The sequence below is a fragment of the Prorops nasuta genome, unplaced genomic scaffold (genome assembly GCF_024137725.1).
Source record: "Prorops nasuta isolate Cenicafe-Biocafe unplaced genomic scaffold, Cenicafe_Pnas_1.2 PNAS00042, whole genome shotgun sequence".
In the NCBI taxonomy this organism is placed as follows: domain Eukaryota; kingdom Metazoa; phylum Arthropoda; class Insecta; order Hymenoptera; family Bethylidae; genus Prorops; species Prorops nasuta.
In genome coordinates, this window is record NW_027116839.1 from 1,080,278 (window position 1) to 1,099,697 (window position 19,420).

A 19,420-nucleotide genomic window follows, 5' to 3' on the forward strand; every position below is an offset into this window, starting at 1 on the left:
TGAGTACTTATATGGGACGAGGGTAACTCACTTGGGGTCAGGGAGTACTTATATAGGACGAGGGTAACTCACTTGGGGGTCAGGGAGTACTTATATGGGACGAGGGTAACACACTTGGAGTCGGGGAGTATTTATATGGGACGAGGGTAACTCACTTGGGGATCAGTGAGTACTTATATGGGACGAGGGTAACACACTTGGGGTCGGGGAGTACTTATATGGGACGAGGGTAACTCACTAGGGAATCAGTGAGTACTTATATGGGACGAGGGTAACTCACTTGGGGTCAGGGAGTACTTATATGGGACGAGGGTAACTCACTTGGGGGTCAGGGAGTACTTATATGGGACGAGGGTAACACACTTGGAGTCGGGGAGTACTTATATGGGACGAGGGTAACTCACACGGGGTCAGGGAGTACTTATATGGGACGAGGGTAACTCACTTGGGGATCAGTGAGTACTTATATGGGACGAGGGTAACTCACTTGGGGTCAGGGAGTACTTATATGGGACGAGGGTAACTCACACTGGGTCAGGGAGTACTTATATGGGACGAGGGTAACTGACTTGGGGTCAGGGAGTACTTATATGGGACGAGGGTAACTCACTTGGGGATCAGTGAGTACTTATATGGGACTTGGGTAACTCACTCGGACTCAGGGAGTACTTATATTGGACGAGGGTAACACACTTGGAGGCGGGGAGTACTTATATGGGACGAGGGTAACTCACTCGGACTCAGGGAGTACTTATATGGGACGAGGGTACAACACTTGGAGTTGGGGAGTACTTATATGGGACAAGGGTAACTCACACGGGGTCAGGGAGTACTTATATGGGACGAAGGTAACTCACTTGGGGATCAGTGAGTACTTATATGGGACGAGGGTAACTCACTTGGGGTCAGGGAGTACTTATATGGGACGAGGGTAACTCACACTGGGTCAGGGAGTACTTATATGGGACGAGGGTAACTGACTTGGGGTCAGGGAGTACTTATATGGGACGAGGGTAACTCACTTGGGGTCAGGGAGTACTTATATGGGACTAGTGTAACTCACTTGGGGATCAGTGAGTACTTATATGGGACGAGGGTATCTCAATTAGGGTCAGGGAGTACTTATTTCGGACTAGGGTAATTCACACGGGGACAGGGAGTACTTATATGGGACGAGGGTAACTCACTTGGGGACCAGTGAATACTTATATGGGACGAGGGTAACTCACTTGGGGGTCAGGGAGTACTTATATGGGACGAGGGTAACTCACTTGGGGACAGGCAGTACTTATATGGGACGATGGTAACTCACTTGGGGATCAGTGAGTACTTATATGGGACGAGGGTAACTCACTTGGGGTCAGGGAGTACTTATATGGGACGAGGGTAACTCACTTGGGGATCAGTGAGTACTTATATGGGACGAGGGTAACTCACTTAGGGTCAGGGAATACATATTTGGGTCTAAGGTAATTCATGCGGTGTCAGGGAGTACTTCTATGGGACAAGGGTAACTCACTTGGGGGTCAGGAAGTACTTATATGGGACGAGGGTAACTCACTTTGGGAAAGGCAGTACTTATATGAGACGAGGGTAACTCACTTGGGGATCAGTGTGTACTTATATGGGACGAGGGTAACACACTTGGGGTCAGGGAGTACTTATATGGGATGAGGGTAACTCACTTGGGGATCAGTGAGTACTTATATGGGACTTGGGTAACTCACTCGGACTCAGGGAGTACTTATATGGGACGAGGGTTACACACTTGGTGTCAGGGAGTACTTATATGGTACTAGGGTAACTCACTTGGGGATCAGTGAGTACTTATATGGGACGAGGGTAACTCACTTAGGGTTAGGGAGTACTTATTTGGTACTAGGGTAATTCACGCGGGGTCAGGGAGTACTTATATGGGACAAGGGTAACTCACTTGAGGGTCAGGGAGTACTTATATAGGACGAGGGTAACTCACTTGGGGATCAGTGAGTACTTATATGGGACGAGGGTAACTCACTTGGGATCAGGGAGTACTGATATGGGACGAGGGTAACTCACTTGGGGATCAGTGTGTACTTATATGGGACTTGGGTAACTCACTCGGATTCAGGGAGTACTTATATGGGACGAGGGTAACACACTTGGAGACGGGGAGTACTTATATGGGACGAGGGTAACACACTTGGGGCCAGGGAGTATTTATATGGGAAGAGGGTAACTCACACGGGGTCAGGGAGTACTTATATGGGACGAGGGTAACTCACTTGGGGATCAGTAAGTACTTATATGGGACGAGGGTAACTCACTTGGGGTCAGGGAGTACTTATATGAGACGAGGGTAACTCACACTGGGTCAGGAAGTACTTATATGGGACGAGGGTAACTGACTTGGGGTCAGGGAGTACTTATATGGGACGAGGGTAACTCACACGGGGTCAGGGAGTACTTATATGGGACTTGGGTAACTCACTCGGACTCAGGGAGTACTTATATGGGACGAGGGTTACACACTTGGTGTCAGGGAGTACTTACATGGTACTAGGGTAACTCACTTGGGGATCAGTGAGTACTTATATGGGACGAGGGTAACTCACTTAGGGTTAGGGAGTACTTATTTGGGACTAGGGTAATTCACGCGGGGTCAGGGAGTACTTATATGGGACAAGGGTAACTCGCTTGAGGGTCAGGGAGTACTTATATAGGACGAGGGTAACTCACTTGGGGATCAGTGAGTACTTATATGGGACGAGGGTAACTCACTTGGGATCAGGGAGTACTGATATGGGACGAGGGTAACTCACTTGGGGATCAGTGTGTACTTATATGGGACGAGGGTAACTCACTCGGACTCAGGGAGTACTTATATGGGACGAGGGTAACACACTTAGAGTCGGGGAGTACTTATATGGGACGAGGGTAACTCACACGGGGTCAGAGAGTACTGATATGGGACGAGGGTAACTCACTTGGGGTCAGGGAGTACTGATATGGGACGAGGGTAACTCACTTGCGGATCACTGTGTACTTATATGGGACGAGGGTAACTCACTCGGACTCAGGGAGTACTTATATGGGACGAGGGTAACACACTTAGAGTCGGGGAGTACTTATATGGGACGAGGGTAACTCACACGGGGTCAGGGAGTACTTATATAGGACGAGGGTAACTCACTTGGGGATCAGTGAGTACTTATATGGGACGAGGGTAACTCACACGGGGTCAGGGAGTACTTATATGGGAAGAGGGTAACTGACTTGGGGTCAGGGAGTACTTATATGGGACGAGGTAACTCACTTGGTGTCAGGGAGTACTTATATGGGACTAGTGTAACTCACTTGGGGATCAGTGAGTACTTATATGGGACGAGGGTATCTCAATTAGGGTCAGGGAGTACTTATTTCGAACTTGGGTAATTCACGTGGGGACAGGGAGTACTTATATGGGACGAGGGTAACTCACTTGGGGACCAGTGAATACTTATATGGGACGAGGGTAACTCATTTGGGGGTCAGGGAGCACTTATATGGGACGAGGGTAACTCACTTGGGGACAGGCAGTACTTATATGGGACGAGGGTAACTCACTTGGGGATCAGTGAGTACTTATATGGGACGAGGGTAACTCACTTGGGGTCAGGGAGTATTTATATGGGACGAGGGTAACTCACTTGGGGATCAGTGAGTACTTATATGGGACGAGGGTAAATCACTTGGGGTCAGGGAGTACTTATATGGGACGAGGGTAACTGACACTGGGTCAGGGAGTACTGATATGGGACGAGGGTAACTGACTTGGGGTCAGGGAGTACTTATATGGGACGAGGGTAACTGACTTGGGGTCAGGGAGTACTTATATGGGACGAGGGTAACTCACACGGGGTCAGGGAGTACTTATATGGAACGAGGGTAACACACTTGGGGTCGGGGAGTACTTATATGGGACGAGGGTAACTCACTAGGGAATCAGTGAGTACTTATATGGGACGAGGGTAACTCACTTGGGGTCAGGGAGTACTTATATAGGACGAGGGTAACTCACTTGGGGGTCAGGGAGTACTTATATGGGACGAGGGTAACACACTTGGAGTCGGGGAGTACTTATATGGGACGAGGGTAACTCACACGGGGTCAGGGAGTACTTATATGGAACGAGGGTAACTCACTTGGGGATCAGTGAGTACTTATATGGGACGAGGGTAACTCACTTGGGGTCAGGGAGTACTTATATGGGACGAGGGTAACTCACACTGGGTCAGGGAGTACTTATATGGGACGAGGGTAACTGACTTGGGGTCAGGGAGTACTTATATGGGACGAGGGTAACTCACTTGGGGATCAGTGAGTACTTATATGGGACTTGGGTAACTCACTCGGACTCAGGGAGTACTTATATTGGACGAGGGTAACACACTTGGAGGCGGGGAGTACTTATATGGGACGAGGGTAACTCACTCGGACTCAGGGAGTACTTATATGGGACGAGGGTACAACACTTGGAGTCGGGGAGTACTTATATGGGACGAGGGTAACTCACACGGGGTCAGGGAGTACTTATATGGGACGAAGGTAACTCACTTGGGGATCAGTGAGTACTTATATGGGACGAGGGTAACTCACTTGGGGTCACGGAGTACTTATATGGGACGAGGGTAACTCACACTGGGTCAGGGAGTACTTATATGGGACGAGGGTAACTGACTTGGGGTCAGGGAGTACTTATATGGGACGAGGGTAACTCACTTGGGGTCAGGGAGTACTTATATGGGACTAGTGTAACTCACTTGGGGATCAGTGAGTACTTATATGGGACGAGGGTAACTCACTTGGGGATCAGTGAGTACTTATATGGGACGAGGGTAACTCACTTAGGGTCAGGGAATACATATTTGGGTCTAAGGTAATTCATGCGGTGTCAGGGAGTACTTCTATGGGACAAGGGTAACTCACTTGGGGGTCAGGAATTACTTATATGGGACGAGGGTAACTCACTTTGGGAAAGGCAGTACTTATATGAGACGAGGGTAACTCACTTGGGGATCAGTGTGTACTTATATGGGACGAGGGTAACACACTTGGGGTCAGGGAGTACTTATATGGGATGAGGGTAACTCACTTGGGGATCAGTGAGTACTTATATGGGACTTGGGTAACTCACTCGGACTCAGGGAGTACTTATATGGGACGAGGGTTACACACTTGGTGTCAGGGAGTACTTATATGGTACTAGGGTGTAACGTGGCAGGTTCGAGGTGAACCTGCACGTACAGAGATTTAAGTTCCGCGCTCTAGAGTAGTGAGGCTGAGTGTCGCCTATAGCCTGGTGGCGCCGCCAAGGGCCGATCCCGAGAAGCGAAGGCAGGAGAGATTCATTGCGTAGAAAACCCTAGCGCGAGAAAGCGGCCGAATTGTGTGCTTGCAAGGAAGTGTCAGAAAAGAAAAAGAGTAATAGGAGATCCGAGCGTAAGGAAAGCCTCTAGTGAGGAAGGAAGGTCACGAGGTGACAAATTCTGGGCCCAGAAGTTTTATTCTCTTGCGTTCGGCCGAACAAAAGCGAGGCAGGAAAAAGGGAATCGTAGCGGAAAAGCCTAAGGTAGGAAACCAACAGGTTATTACCGCGAGCACATACTCTACCCGACCATGTGTAACCGGTCGGGGGAGTCGTAGTAAGTAGTATCGAATCGGCCAAATCTAAAACAAGAGGCGAGACTCCTGTGGCTACTTTGTAGCCTAATTAACGCAAGTAACGGCATTAGAGCAGCCAATTTTGCCAACTCGGGCGACCCTGAGGCCAGTAGCGACACCGGGTCGACGAATTTTTGGTCTGAGCCTATAAAAGAGAGGAGCGGTCCCGAGACTAAAAAAAAAAGGGGACCTGGCGCCCACAGTATATCACGTGTTCGTGAATAGAAATTTTTGCTCCTAAACAATGATAGAGTTCCCAGGCCCAGACGTAATTCGGCGTGATAGGGAAACTAACATATAAGTAACTACTCGGAGGAAAAGACCTAGCCTGTTGTTCCCCCCCTTAGGCGGGTCGGGTGGAGAGGCGAATAAAAATTCTGTAGATATTTGTACTGGAACCAAACTGAATTTTCAAGAATAAAGCGAGGGCGCGTGCCAGATTGTGGACCGCCAACAGACTAATAACTACGTTATTTTTGTTAAGAATAGATTCCTTTTTCTCCACCACGCGGGCATAGAGTTACAAATGGCGCCCAACGTGGGGCGATCGTTGGTAAAGGGGAATTGGCTGCAGTAAGAAATTTGGCCGATTTCGAATAGATTAATAGGATAAGCGGCGAGCGAAAAGTTTCGGGTAAAGCCGAAAAAGATAAGACAAATAATTACGGTGATAGAAGGCTCCTGAAAAATTTTCCCCGCGACACCCCTTAGTGCAGCCTTCGGCGCATTAATTGCTTTTCTTACAGGTAATTGTTGAAATGAATTAGTGAGTGGAAAATAGTCCGTCACTGATTTATTTTTCAACGAGCGGGAGTCGGTGGGCGCGAGGCGTACATCGACCAGGCCTGGGTAACCGCGACGCGGTGTTTACGTTTTTTTCAGGCGGCGCGGCGGAGAGTCGGCCACCGCCCGGAGACAATAACAAATTCTAAGTACAGTATTACTTGGAATTTGTATTATTGAGCATGCTACTGACTGGGTCAAAAACATAAGACCGTATAGAGAAATAGTACCCGTCCTTCTACCGCCGTATTTATTCGGACATGGCTATATACCGCTTATAGTAATAAAATAATATTAATGCGATATTAGGAAATAAATAGCCTAAGGAACGGCATATATTGCGGAATAATTAGGCGAAGCCTAATTAACTGAAGTAATTAAGCTTGTTGTTTTTTTTTTCTATCTGTAAGATAGATAGATGTTTATTTTTCCTGGTGATGAGAGAGGAAGATCTCGCGGGCTGCCCCGCATTATCCCTTCAGTGCAGCCTGTGGCGCAAGGATTAATAGAAAATTTAAGGCAATTCGGTTAGCCTGAATAGTTATCTCGCGAATAGTCGCCTCATCGTGGTAGTACCAGAGGGGTCGAGACATTGAGAAAAACGATAGCTAAGAAGAGCTTTCTTTATTTTCTATACATGCTATATTGCCCTGAACTTCTCTCATCACCGAGGACAAGCTTTATCCTGCAGCGGCGAATAAGCCCAGGCAGATGACGAGAGGCGAGCCTGAAAAGGGCGTGTAAATAGTTTTTTTTATTATTTAATATAAGTCTATGATTAAGAAGTTTAAGTTGTAAATAAAAATAAGGCCAAACTGGTCAACTTTCCATTGTGAACCCTTCTACTAAGATAAACAAGATTCATCGAGGGAGCATCGCGTCATCACACCGAGGGAGTGCAAAATGAGTCGCCGATCATCCCACTCAGAGGTCGGAGGAGATCTAGAAACCATGGGCAAGGATAATAAGTCCAAAGGCCGCGACGAGAGAGCCCAATCCCGGTTGGAGCGGAAAACCTCCTGGGAATCTTTAAGTGCCCAAATAGCAAAACTATCGCCGGTGGAGTTGAAAAGGAAGATGGAAGGTGAAGGCCTAAACACAGATTCTACACTGCCAGTGCTGCAAGACCGTTATAAGATATACAGGATGATACAGCAGGAAGGAGCGGGAGCAGCCAGGTGGGATAGTAGGCGAGATGAAGCCTCACCCACTGCCGTGACAGGGAGTGATAACCCAACATCACAAGATGAAGGAGTCTTGAGTGATGGCGCAGGGGTATCTGGCCCACCTATTACAGTAATAGTGCCCACTATTGTGACTACTTCCATTATCACTCTGGCTACGACAACAATGACCAGTACCCATCCTACAACCTCTTTAGGCCGTCCGATCGCCTCAGCAGTGGAGCAATCACCGAGTACAGGAAGAACAACGGAGGAATTCTGGCGACTTCCAGTACCTATTTCCACCAAATTACCATCGCCAATAACAAGGCCTTTGGTGACCGCGGAACATAGCGACGTACGGGCTCTGCCGACTTCATCTTCAGCAACTACTACCACCAGATCCCAGGCAATACTCACCTCCACTCACAGGCAGGAACAGCCTGATGAAAACTACGATACGGATCAGAGGGAGGCCGCGAGGAAAGCCTTGGAATTATTCACTCGACTATCCTACGAGGCTAGTGAGAAGAGACGCAGGAAGAAGAAGAAGGAGGGTACAACCGAACGTCGGCAGAACACTAAAGGAAGTAAGAAGAAGCATGAAAGGCCGAAAGGACATCGGAAACGCCTGAGTGAAGACAGCGATAGTTCAAGCAGCAGCAGCAGTGAAGAAGATAGCTCCTCCGATGAGTCAAATGACGGATCTGACCCAGACGATCGACATTCGCCTTCATCCAGTTCTGAAGACTCTGATGAAAGTCGGGGTAGTAGAAGGTCAGCTCACCAAAGAAGGAGAAAGAGGAAGCCTCCCAAAATTATAGGAACCAAAGCAGTAGATGTCCTAAACAAATGGCGCATCTCCTTTAGTAATGAGAAACAGGAGAGTGCTGACTCCTTCCTAGCGCGGCTAGAACGATGCCGAAAAGGCTCAGGCCTGGGCCGAAGGACCATAATGAGTGCACTGTCCGTAGTATTGACCGGGGAGGCGGAGAAATGGCATCATCTCATAGGACAACATTGCAAGAAGTGGAAAGACTTCGAGAAGGAGTTCAAAAGCCGCTTCAAGACCAAAAATGCCAGGAGGAAGGTCAAACAGCAGGCCAAAGATCGCCTCCAGGGGGACCAGGAAACCATGGTCGAATTCCTTGAGAATATGCAAACTATATTCTCTTATATGGATCCCCCTCTCTCAGAGAAAAGGCAGTTGGACATTGTGTATATGAACCTGAAGCCTTGGTACAGGCAGAGGTTCCTAAGAAGTACTTTCTCGTCGTACAGGAAACTTCGGAGACTCGGAGAAGAATTGGAAGGAATTCGGCAGGAAGAAAAACAGCGCAAAGGTCAAGCTACCACTGCAGTGTTGCCGGTTCCCTCTGCCATGTACGTCGGAGGAAAACGCATTGCGGAGAAGTGCGCGGCCATGGAAAATGAATCAACTAAAGGAAAAGCGACAACGAAGGACAACAAGGCTGGAAAAAAGAGGATGCCTAAGGCCAAGGCAAAACCGTCATCCAGCCCAGAGCGTCCTACCTCACCAACCAGCTTAAGTCAGCGGGAAGAGGCGTCCAAGGACTACTCCACCCAGACAGGAACCCCTCAACACCGGGGACCTGCGTGGAATACTCTAACCGCTGAGGAAAGGGCTGCTAAAATCAGGCGGGATAAGGAAACGCTTCCTTGCCATAGGTGTCGGAGACTGGGTCACTGGAAGGCCGAATGCCCTTATGTCTTGCAGGGGAAAAAGCCTAATCTGACGCGAGAAGTCAGCCAAGTCTGCCCAAACCCAGTCGAGCAGCAGTCGGAAAACAAGGCAAGAGGCGAGTGAACCGGGTCATCGCCGCCTCTGAAGAAAACAACGAGACCCTACCAGCTAAGAGCGAAGTCCAGGAGTCAAGAGGTATGGTGAAGCCTATAGCCGTGGTGGCTAAAGTAACTCCTCCCAGTACTGGAAGGCGAATTCCAGACAGGGGAGACCAGCGAGCCTGTATTGGAGTAAAATTGGATGGAAGAAATGTCTATGGGCTAATAGACACTGGATCAGTGAAGACGATTGTAGGAGGAGCGCTAGCATTGAGGCTTGCACCTGACCGTCGAGATCCAGTAAAAGCTGACGTTCAAATGGCGAATGGAAGGCCTATTCCAATAGCTCGCGAATTACCTATGAGTTGGACTATAGGTAACACAGAAAAGGAGCTGAGTACCTTGATAGCTCCAGATTTGGCCTTAGAAGTCATTCTAGGGATGGATTTCCTTAGAAAATTCCAGATTTCAGTGGACGCTGTCACCGGAACTTGGCAAATGGGTAATGGACGAAGTCTCCCCTACGCGGTATACCAGGGGTCGACTCAGCCGTCAGATGAAGATATCTCAGTCTTAGCCAAAGTTTCTACAGTGAACAGGTCAGTGAGAAAGGACGAGGAAGACCAGGACAGTCGACCGTTCTTATGGATATTCTTACTAGGCCGGGGAATTAGAGCCTTGCTGGATACGGGGACCGTTCGATCATATCTGGGACAGCAGGTTGTGCCCCTGATAGAAGAGGAAATCGATAGATCAGCAGCGGGAGGAATACGACTCGGTGATGGCAGCCAAAGCCAAACCGTAGGTGACGTTGCTTTGGAGTTGGATGTGGATAACTTCAAGAGGACGCTACGGATGAGAGTCGCCCCCAAACTGGACTATGAGTGTATACTAGGCATGGATTTCATTAGAACCTTCGAGCTGGAAATGGATTTGGCTAAATCACTTTGGCGAGCTAGACAAGGCCAGTGGTACCCGTTTGCGGGGGAAGAGGCCAAGAATACGAAGGGACCTAAGAATCATGCCTGCGCTGCCTTGGAAAGTTTAACCGATTGGCAGCAGTCTACAGTAAAGGCCTGGGAGGCCGAGCATTTCAAGCCTGTATCGGATACGCCTGGGATCACGAGTTTAGTTGAACATTATATAGACGTGCAAGGTAGCACCCCGATAAGACAACGAGCTCGGAGGATTTCACCAAAGATTTTTGAGATAGCACACGCAGAGGTGGATAAAATGCTAGCAGCAGGGATCATTGAAAAGTCAGAAAGTGCATGGGCCAGCTGCCCAGTTATTGTACCGAAGCCTAACGGCAAGCACAGATTCTGCATTGACTATCGAGCTGTCAACGAGGTCACTCGTAAAGACGCCTATCCCTTGCCTCATATGGAGGCTATACTAGATAAATTAAGATCCGCCAAATATATCTCTACAATTGATCTCAGTCAGGCGTATTTCCAAGTGGCGCTAGAAAAGAACAGCAGAGAGATTACAGCCTTCATCGTACCGGGAAAAGGACTATTCCAGTTCAAGAGAATGCCGTATGGGCTTACCAACGCGCCTGCAACGTTCCAGAGGCTGATGGATCGTTTGATTGGGCCTGAATTGGAGCCTAACGTCTTCGCCTATCTGGACGACTTGATAATCGTCACGACAACTTTCGAAGAGCATATGCAGTGGCTCAAACGAGTAGTAGCCATAATTGAGCGGGCGAACCTCGAGATTAATTGGGAAAAGAGCAAGCTATGCCGATCAGAAGTTACTTTCCTAGGTTACGTAGTGAATAAGGAAGGCCTGTCACCGGACCCAGAGAAGCTGAAGCCTATACTGGAGTATCCACCACCACAAAACTTGAAGCAGCTAAGAAGGTTTTTGGGAATGATTGGCTGGTATGCCAAATTTCTCTCAGGCCTGGCCAGCTACAAGCTTCCGTTGGTAGAGTTATTGAAGAAAAATGTAAAATGGCACTGGGAAAGAGCACAAGAGGAGGCCTTCGTCAGGTTAAAAGAAGCTCTCTGTTCTGCTCCAGTATTAGCCAGGCCGGACTTTACCAAACCTTTTGTCATCCAGACGGATGCCAGTGATTATGCCATCGGTGCGGTTCTAGTACAGGAGATTGAAGGTCAGGAACACCCGATTGTTTACATAAACCGAATATTGACATCAGCCGAGAGGAAATATGCTACCACAGAAAAGGAATGCCTTGCTGTCGTGTGGGCCATCAAGAAGCTTCGCCCCTACGTAGAAGGCTACCCTTTTACCGTGGTTACAGATCACAGTAGCCTTAGGTGGTTGAATAACCTCAAGGATCCAACTGGCCGTCTAGCGCGGTGGGCTCTGTCACTGCAAGCCTGTGATTATACGATAGTACATAGGAAAGGAGCTTTACACCACGTGCCTGATGCACTGTCGAGAGCCATGGAATCGGCAGTCAAGGCAGAGAAGCCTCTTGCAGACGCAATGGCAGCTATACGAGACTCCACAGACGATTGGTATCGGCGCAGGATACAGAATGTGACACGACATCCGAGGGCATATCCAGATTGGAAAACAGAAAAAGGCAGACTGTACGTTCACCGGCCTGACCCGACTCATGACATGTTAGGCTCGGACTACAACGCCTGGAAACTGGTACTATCTAACGACCTGCAAACCAAGGCAATGGAGGAGGCACACCTCGAGCCTACCTCGGGGCATTTAGGCGTAAGTAAGACTTACAAGCGTCTGTTAGCCCGGTATTATTGGCCTGGAATGCATCGAACAGTTTCATCTTTCGTCCGAAGTTGTCAAGTGTGTCAACAGATCAAACCTAGTCAGGAAGCACCCGCAGGACTAATGGATGGGCGGATAGTAGAAAAGCCCTGGTCAGTCGTTGCAGCAGACGTGATGGGACCATTGCCGCCGAGCAAAAATGGATACAAGTACATTGTAGTTTTCTTGGATAACTTTAGCCGATGGGTAGAACTTAAGCCTCTACGTCGTGCCACAGGACTTACGATCACGCAGGCCTTCGAGGAGTTGGTAGTTTATAGATGGGGAGCACCAGAGATACTGCTCACAGATAATGGCACCGAATTCAGCAACAAGTATTTGGATAGTTTTCTTAAGGACCAAGGGATTCGGCATTACACCACGCCTCCCTACCACCCGCAGGCTAACCCGGTGGAACGGGTTAATCGAGTAATCAAAAGCATGATATCCGCTTACATTGGACAAAATCATCGGGCCTGGGATCTACACCTCCACGAGTTCCGGTTCGCTATCAACAGTGCAGTCCATGAAGCGACAAGGGAGTCACCAGCTTACCTCAACTTTGGACGACAGCCCGAAGAAGGGAACAACCTACGGAGGCAGATAGAAGAGCCTGTGTCGGTGAAGAAGACTGATCCAGCTGCTTGGGCAGACCGAATGTCCCGATTGCGACTTTTGCATGACCTCGTTAAGGTTCATATCGAGCGAGCGAGTGCCCGACAGGCCAAGTACTATAATAAAGGGCGAAGAAGCCTGCTATTTAAGCCAGATGACTTGGTGTGGAAGCGTAATCACGCCCTGTCATCCGCCACCGACAGCTTTACTGCGAAACTTGCGCCTACTTATGTAGGACCGTTTACTATTAGGAAAGCGTTGTCTGCGACGGTATATGAAATAAGCGACGCCAGCGGGCGTATTGTCTCTAAGGCTCATATTTCGGACCTCAAGCCTTTCCGCGCCACGATCAGCAGCGAATCCTTCCCGGGGAAGATTGAAACTCCAAATGTCCGATCCGCTACCCCCTTTACCACTCCCTGCCCTTCCGGCCAGACTATTTCAGGGGAAAAGGTTCGCCTTAAAGATCCGGTGGCAGGCGATACAGGGGACGGGAGTAACAACCAGGACGGGAAGGCTCCGTTAGCCTGGAGGACACGCTTGAGGCCGCGAAAGAACCGCTAGAGGCTTAATAATGATTCGCCTACCATTGTTTTTTTTTGTTTTTGTTTACAGCTTAAATTGACAAGTAAAACTAAAGAGAAGAATGCAGCGAACAAGGGGCCATTACCGGGAAGGGCGGTGCATATATATACCCCCCAGAGCGGATCCCGGAATAGAGGAAGCAGCCGGCGAGCTGGAACCGGCACCAGAAAATAACGTGGTGGAGGAGATACCCCAAATCGCAGCCTTGGGCCCCGTGCGGCGTCGCGATAGTCTCAGCCCAGTAAGGGGAGAACTCCTGGTCCGCCCGGGTGACTTCTGGCAGCAGCCAGAGGCAGAAGTAGGCGGGAACGATTCCATAGAGGAGCCTGCACCGCCGCCTGAGCCTGAGAATCTGGCTCAAAAGGAGAGGGCATGGATGAGGGGGCCTCGCCCATATAGCGAGTGTTGGGCCTGCGGGTACCGAGGACACACGTATCAACGATGTCGTGCCGTCCCGAACAGACCCTTCTGCAAAGGATGCGGGTGGGCCTACGAAAATCGGGCGACTTGTCCTCGATGTGGTCCAAAATTTTGGGGACAGATGCGGCTTCCTCCGCCGCAGAGACCGGCGAGCCTGGCCTGGACTGCTAATCTCCCTATGCCAGGAGGAGTCACGGGCCGTCGCCCTGGAGGCAGAAACTGTGAGGCACGACGTGCCGAATGGTGGGCCCTACATGGCCGTTAAGATGAAAAAGATTTCTTTTTTTTTTTGCGAGGAGGCATTGAGGCGAGGAGCCTTGGGAGATGTAGGGTTGTCACCCAGAGAACCAGTTTTTTTTTGTTTGTTGCGAGACCTCCGAAGAGTGGTCCGGTGAGGAGGATGCCCCAGGAAGGGGAGAAAGTTTTTTTTTTGGGAGTTTTGATGCTTGGGTATCCCGGTTCCAATTGGGGAGTCGCCCGGTGGACGGCCCATTAAAGAAGATACATTCTAATAATTTTGTTTTTTTTACTTTTTTTGTTTGGTTACCTTTAAGTGTTTAAAAGGCAGTTATTGTAAAGCCTATTTGAAGTAAATTTGTATTTTTCTTTATTACGTGTCTGGTATCCTTCATCCCATCCCATTCTTGAAACGAGATCCTAGTAAGGTCTAAGGGAGGAGGAGTTGTAACGTGGCAGGTTCGAGGTGAACCTGCACGTACAGAGATTTAAGTTCCGCGCTCTAGAGTAGTGAGGCTGAGTGTCGCCTATAGCCTGGTGGCGCCGCCAAGGGCCGATCCCGAGAAGCGAAGGCAGGAGAGATTCATTGCGTAGAAAACCCTAGCGCGAGAAAGCGGCCGAATTGTGTGCTTGCAAGGAAGTGTCAGAAAAGAAAAAGAGTAATAGGAGATCCGAGCGTAAGGAAAGCCTCTAGTGAGGAAGGAAGGTCACGAGGTGACAAATTCTGGGCCCAGAAGTTTTATTCTCTTGCGTTCGGCCGAACAAAAGCGAGGCAGGAAAAAGGGAATCGTAGCGGAAAAGCCTAAGGTAGGAAACCAACAGGTTATTACCGCGAGCACATACTCTACCCGACCATGTGTAACCGGTCGGGGGAGTCGTAGTAAGTAGTATCGAATCGGCCAAATCTAAAACAAGAGGCGAGACTCCTGTGGCTAATTTGTAGCCTAATTAACGCAAGTAACGGCATTAGAGCAGCCAATTTTGCCAACTCGGGCGACCCTGAGGCCAGTAGCGACACCGGGTCGACGAATTTTTGGTCTGAGCCTATAAAAGAGAGGAGCGGTCCCGAGACTAAAAAAAAAAGGGGACCTGGCGCCCACAGTATATCACGTGTTCGTGAATAGAAATTTTTGCTCCTAAACAATGATAGAGTTCCCAGGCCCAGACGTAATTCGGCGTGATAGGGAAACTAACATATAAGTAACTACTCGGAGGAAAAGACCTAGCCTGTTGTTCCCCCCCTTAGGCGGGTCGGGTGGAGAGGCGAATAAAAATTCTGTAGATATTTGTACTGGAACCAAACTGAATTTTCAAGAATAAAGCGAGGGCGCGTGCCAGATTGTGGACCGCCAACAGACTAATAACTACGTTATTTTTGTTAAGAATAGATTCCTTTTTCTCCACCACGCGGGCATAGAGTTACAAGGGTAACTCACTTGGGGATCAGTGAGTACTTATATGGGACGAGGGTAACTCACTTAGGGTTAGGGAGTACTTATTTGGGACTAGGGTAATTCACGCGGGGTCAGGGAGTACTTATATGGGACAAGGGTAACTCACTTGAGGGTCAGGGAGTACTTATATAGGACGAGGGTAACTCACTTGGGGGTCAGGGAGTACTTATATGGGACGAGGGTAACACACTTGGAGTCGGGGAGTACTTATATGGGACGAGGGTAACTCACACGGGGTCAGGGAGTACTTATATGGAACGAGGGTAACTCACTTGGGGATCAGTGAGTACTTATATGGGACGAGGGTAACTCACTTGGGGTCAGGGAGTACTTATATGGGACGAGGGTAACTCACACTGGGTCAGGGAGTACTTATATGGGACGAGGGTAACTGACTTGGGGTCAGGGAGTACTTATATGGGACGAGGGTAACTCACTTGGGGATCAGTGAGTACTTATATGGGACTTGGGTAACTCACTCGGACTCAGGGAGTATTTATATTGGACGAGGGTAACACACTTGGAGGCGGGGAGTACTTATATGGGACGAGGGTAACTCACTCGGACTCAGGGAGTACTTATATGGGACGAGGGTACAACACTTGGAGTCGGGGAGTACTTATATGGGACGAGGGTAACTCACACGGGGTCAGGGAGTACTTATATGGGACGAAGGTAACTCACTTGGGGATCAGTGAGTACTTATATGGGACGAGGGTAACTCACTTGGGGTCAGGGAGTACTTATATGGGACGAGGGTAACTCACACTGGGTCAGGGAGTACTTATATGGGACGAGGGTAACTGGCTTGGGGTCAGGGAGTACTTATATGGGACGAGGGTAACTCACTTGGGGTCAGGGAGTACTTATATGGGACTAGTGTAACTCACTTGGGGATCAGTGAGTACTTATATGGGACGAGGGTATCTCAATTAGGGTCAGGGAGTACTTATTTCGGACTAGGGTAATTCACACGGGGACAGGGAGTACTTATATGGGACGAGGGTAACTCACTTGGGGACCAGTGAATACTTATATGGGACGAGGGTAACCCACTTGGGGGTCAGGGAGTACTTATATGGGACGAGGGTAACTCACTTGGGGACAGGCAGTACTTATATGGGACGATGGTAACTCACTTGGGGATCAGTGAGTACTTATATGGGACGAGGGTAACTCACTTGGGGTCAGGGAGTACTTATATGGGACGAGGGTAACTCACTTGGGGATCAGTGAGTACTTATATGGGACGAGGGTAACTCACTTAGGGTCAGGGAATACATATTTGGGTCTAAGGTAATTCATGCGGTGTCAGGGAGTACTTCTATGGGACAAGGGTAACTCACTTGGGGGTCAGGAAGTACTTATATGGGACGAGGGTAACTCACTTGGGGAAAGGCAGTACTTATATGAGACGAGGGTAACTCACTTGGGGATCAGTGTGTACTTATATGGGACGAGGGTAACACACTTGGGGTCAGGGAGTACTTATATGGGATGAGGGTAACTCACTTGGGGATCAGTGAGTACTTATATGGGACGAGGGTTACACACTTGGTGTCAGGGAGTACTTATATGGTACTAGGGTAACTCACTTGGGGATCAGTGAGTACTTATATGGGACGAGGGTAACTCACTTAGGGTTAGGGAGTACTTATTTGGGAATAGGGTAATTCACGCGGGGTCAGGGAGTACTTATATGGGACAAGGGTAACTCACTTGAGGGTCAGGGAGTACTTATATAGGACGAGGGTAACTCACTTGGGGATCAGTGAGTACTTATATGGGACGAGGGTAACTCACTTGGAATCAGGGAGTACTGATATGGGACGAGGGTAACTCACTTGGGGATCAGTGTGTACTTATATGGGACTTGGGTAACTCACTCGGATTCAGGGAGTACTTATATGGTACGAGGGTAACACACTTGGAGACGGGGAGTACTTATATGGGACGAGGGTAACTCACTTGGGGTCAGGGAGTACTTATATGAGACGAGGGTAACTCACACTGGGTCAGGGAGTAATTATATGGGACGAGGGTAACTGACTTGGGGTCAGGGAGTACTTATATGGGACGAGGGTAACTCACACGGGGTCAGGGAGTACTTATATGGGACTTGGGTAACTCACTCGGACTCAGGGAGTACTTATATGGGACGAGGGTTACACACTTGGTGTCAGGGAGTACTTACATGGTACTAGGGTAACTCACTTGGGGATCAGTGAGTACTTATATGGGACGAGGGTAACTCACTTAGGGTTAGGGAGTACTTATTTGGGACTAGGGTAATTCACGCGAGGTCAGGGAGTACTTATATGGGACAAGGGTAACTCGCTTGAGGGTCAGGGAGTACTTATATAGGACGAGGGTAACTCACTTGGGGATCAGTGAGTACTTATATGGGACGAGGGTAACTCACTTGGGATCAGGGAGTACTGATATGGGACGAGGGTAACTCACTTGGTGATCAGTGTATACTTATATGGGACTTGGGTAACTCACTCGGATTCAGGGAGTACTTATATGGGACGAGGGTAACACACTTGGAGTCGGGGAGTACTTATATGGGACGAGGGTAACTCACTTGGGGCCAGGGAGTATTTATATGGGAAGAGGGTAACTCACACGGGGTCAGGGAGTACTTATATGGGACGAGGGTAACTCACTTGGGGATCAGTAAGTACTTATATGGGACGAGGGTAACTGACTTGGGGTCAGGGAGTACTTATATGAGACGAGGGTAACTCACACTGGGTCAGGGAGTACTTATATGGGACGAGGGTAACTGACTTGGGGTCAGGGATTACTTATATGGGACGAGGGTAACTGACTTGGGGTCAGAGAGTACTTATATGGGATGAGGGTAACTCACACGGGGTCAGGGAGTACTTATATGGGACAAGGGTAACTCACTTGGGGGTCAGGAAGTACTTATATGGGACGAGGGTAACACACTTGGGGAAAGGCAGTACTTATATGAGACGAGGGTAACTCACTTGGGGATCAGTGTGTACTTATATGGGACGAGGATAACTCACTTGGGGTCAGGGAGTACTTATATGGGACGAGGGTAACTCACTTGGGGATCAGTGAGTACTTATATGGGACGAGGGTAACTCACTTAGGGTCAGGGAATACATATTTGGGTCTAAGGTAATTCATGCGGTGTCAGTGAGTACTTCTATGGGACAAGGGTAACTCACTTGGGGGTCAGGAAGTACTTATATGGGACGAGGGTAACTCACTTGGGGAAAGGCAGTACTTATATGAGACGAGGGTAACTCACTTGGGGATCAGTGTGTACTTATATGGGACGAGGGTAACACACTTGGGGTCAGGGAGTACTTATATGGGATGAGGGTAACTCACTTGGGGATCAGTGAGTACTTATATGGGACGAGGGTTACACACTTGGTGTCAGGGAGTACTTATATGGTACTAGGGTAACTCACTTGGGGATCAGTGAGTACTTATATGGGACGAGGGTAACTCACTTAGGGTTAGGGAGTACTTATTTGGGACTAGGGTAATTCACGCGGGGTCAGGGAGTAGTTATATGGGACAAGGGTAACTCACTTGAGGGTCAGGGAGTACTTATATAGGACGAGGGTAACTCACTTGGGGATCAGTGAGTACTTATATGGGACGAGGGTAACTCACTTGGGATCAGGGAGTACTGATATGGGACGAGGGTAACTCACTTGGGGATCAGTGTGTACTTATATGGGACTTGGGTAACTCACTCGGATTCAGGGAGTACTTATATGGTACGAGGGTAACACACTTGGAGACGGGGAGTACTTATATGGGACGAGGGTAACTCACTTGGGGTCAGGGAGTACTTATATGAGACGAGGGTAACTCACACTGGGTCAGGGAGTAATTATATGGGACGAGGGTAACTGACTTGGGGTCAGGGAGTACTTA

The 19,420-nt window shown here is 49.0% G+C and overlaps 1 protein-coding gene across 1 annotated transcript in view; it reads right to left on the minus strand.

Moving 5' to 3' along the window:
* Positions 1-14,456: 14,456 nt before the first annotated feature.
* The window catches only part of LOC136784014 (uncharacterized), a 73,759-nt gene continuing 68,795 nt past the window's right edge, over positions 14,457-19,420 (minus strand). Inside the window, exons 2-4 of the mRNA XM_066744468.1 lie at positions 15,022-15,080; positions 14,857-14,980; positions 14,457-14,508 (exon numbers count right to left, since the gene is read on the minus strand). Of these exons, the coding sequence (XP_066600565.1) occupies positions 14,457-14,508; positions 14,857-14,980; positions 15,022-15,080 (235 nt within the window). The remainder of the gene's footprint in view (positions 14,509-14,856; positions 14,981-15,021; positions 15,081-19,420) is intronic.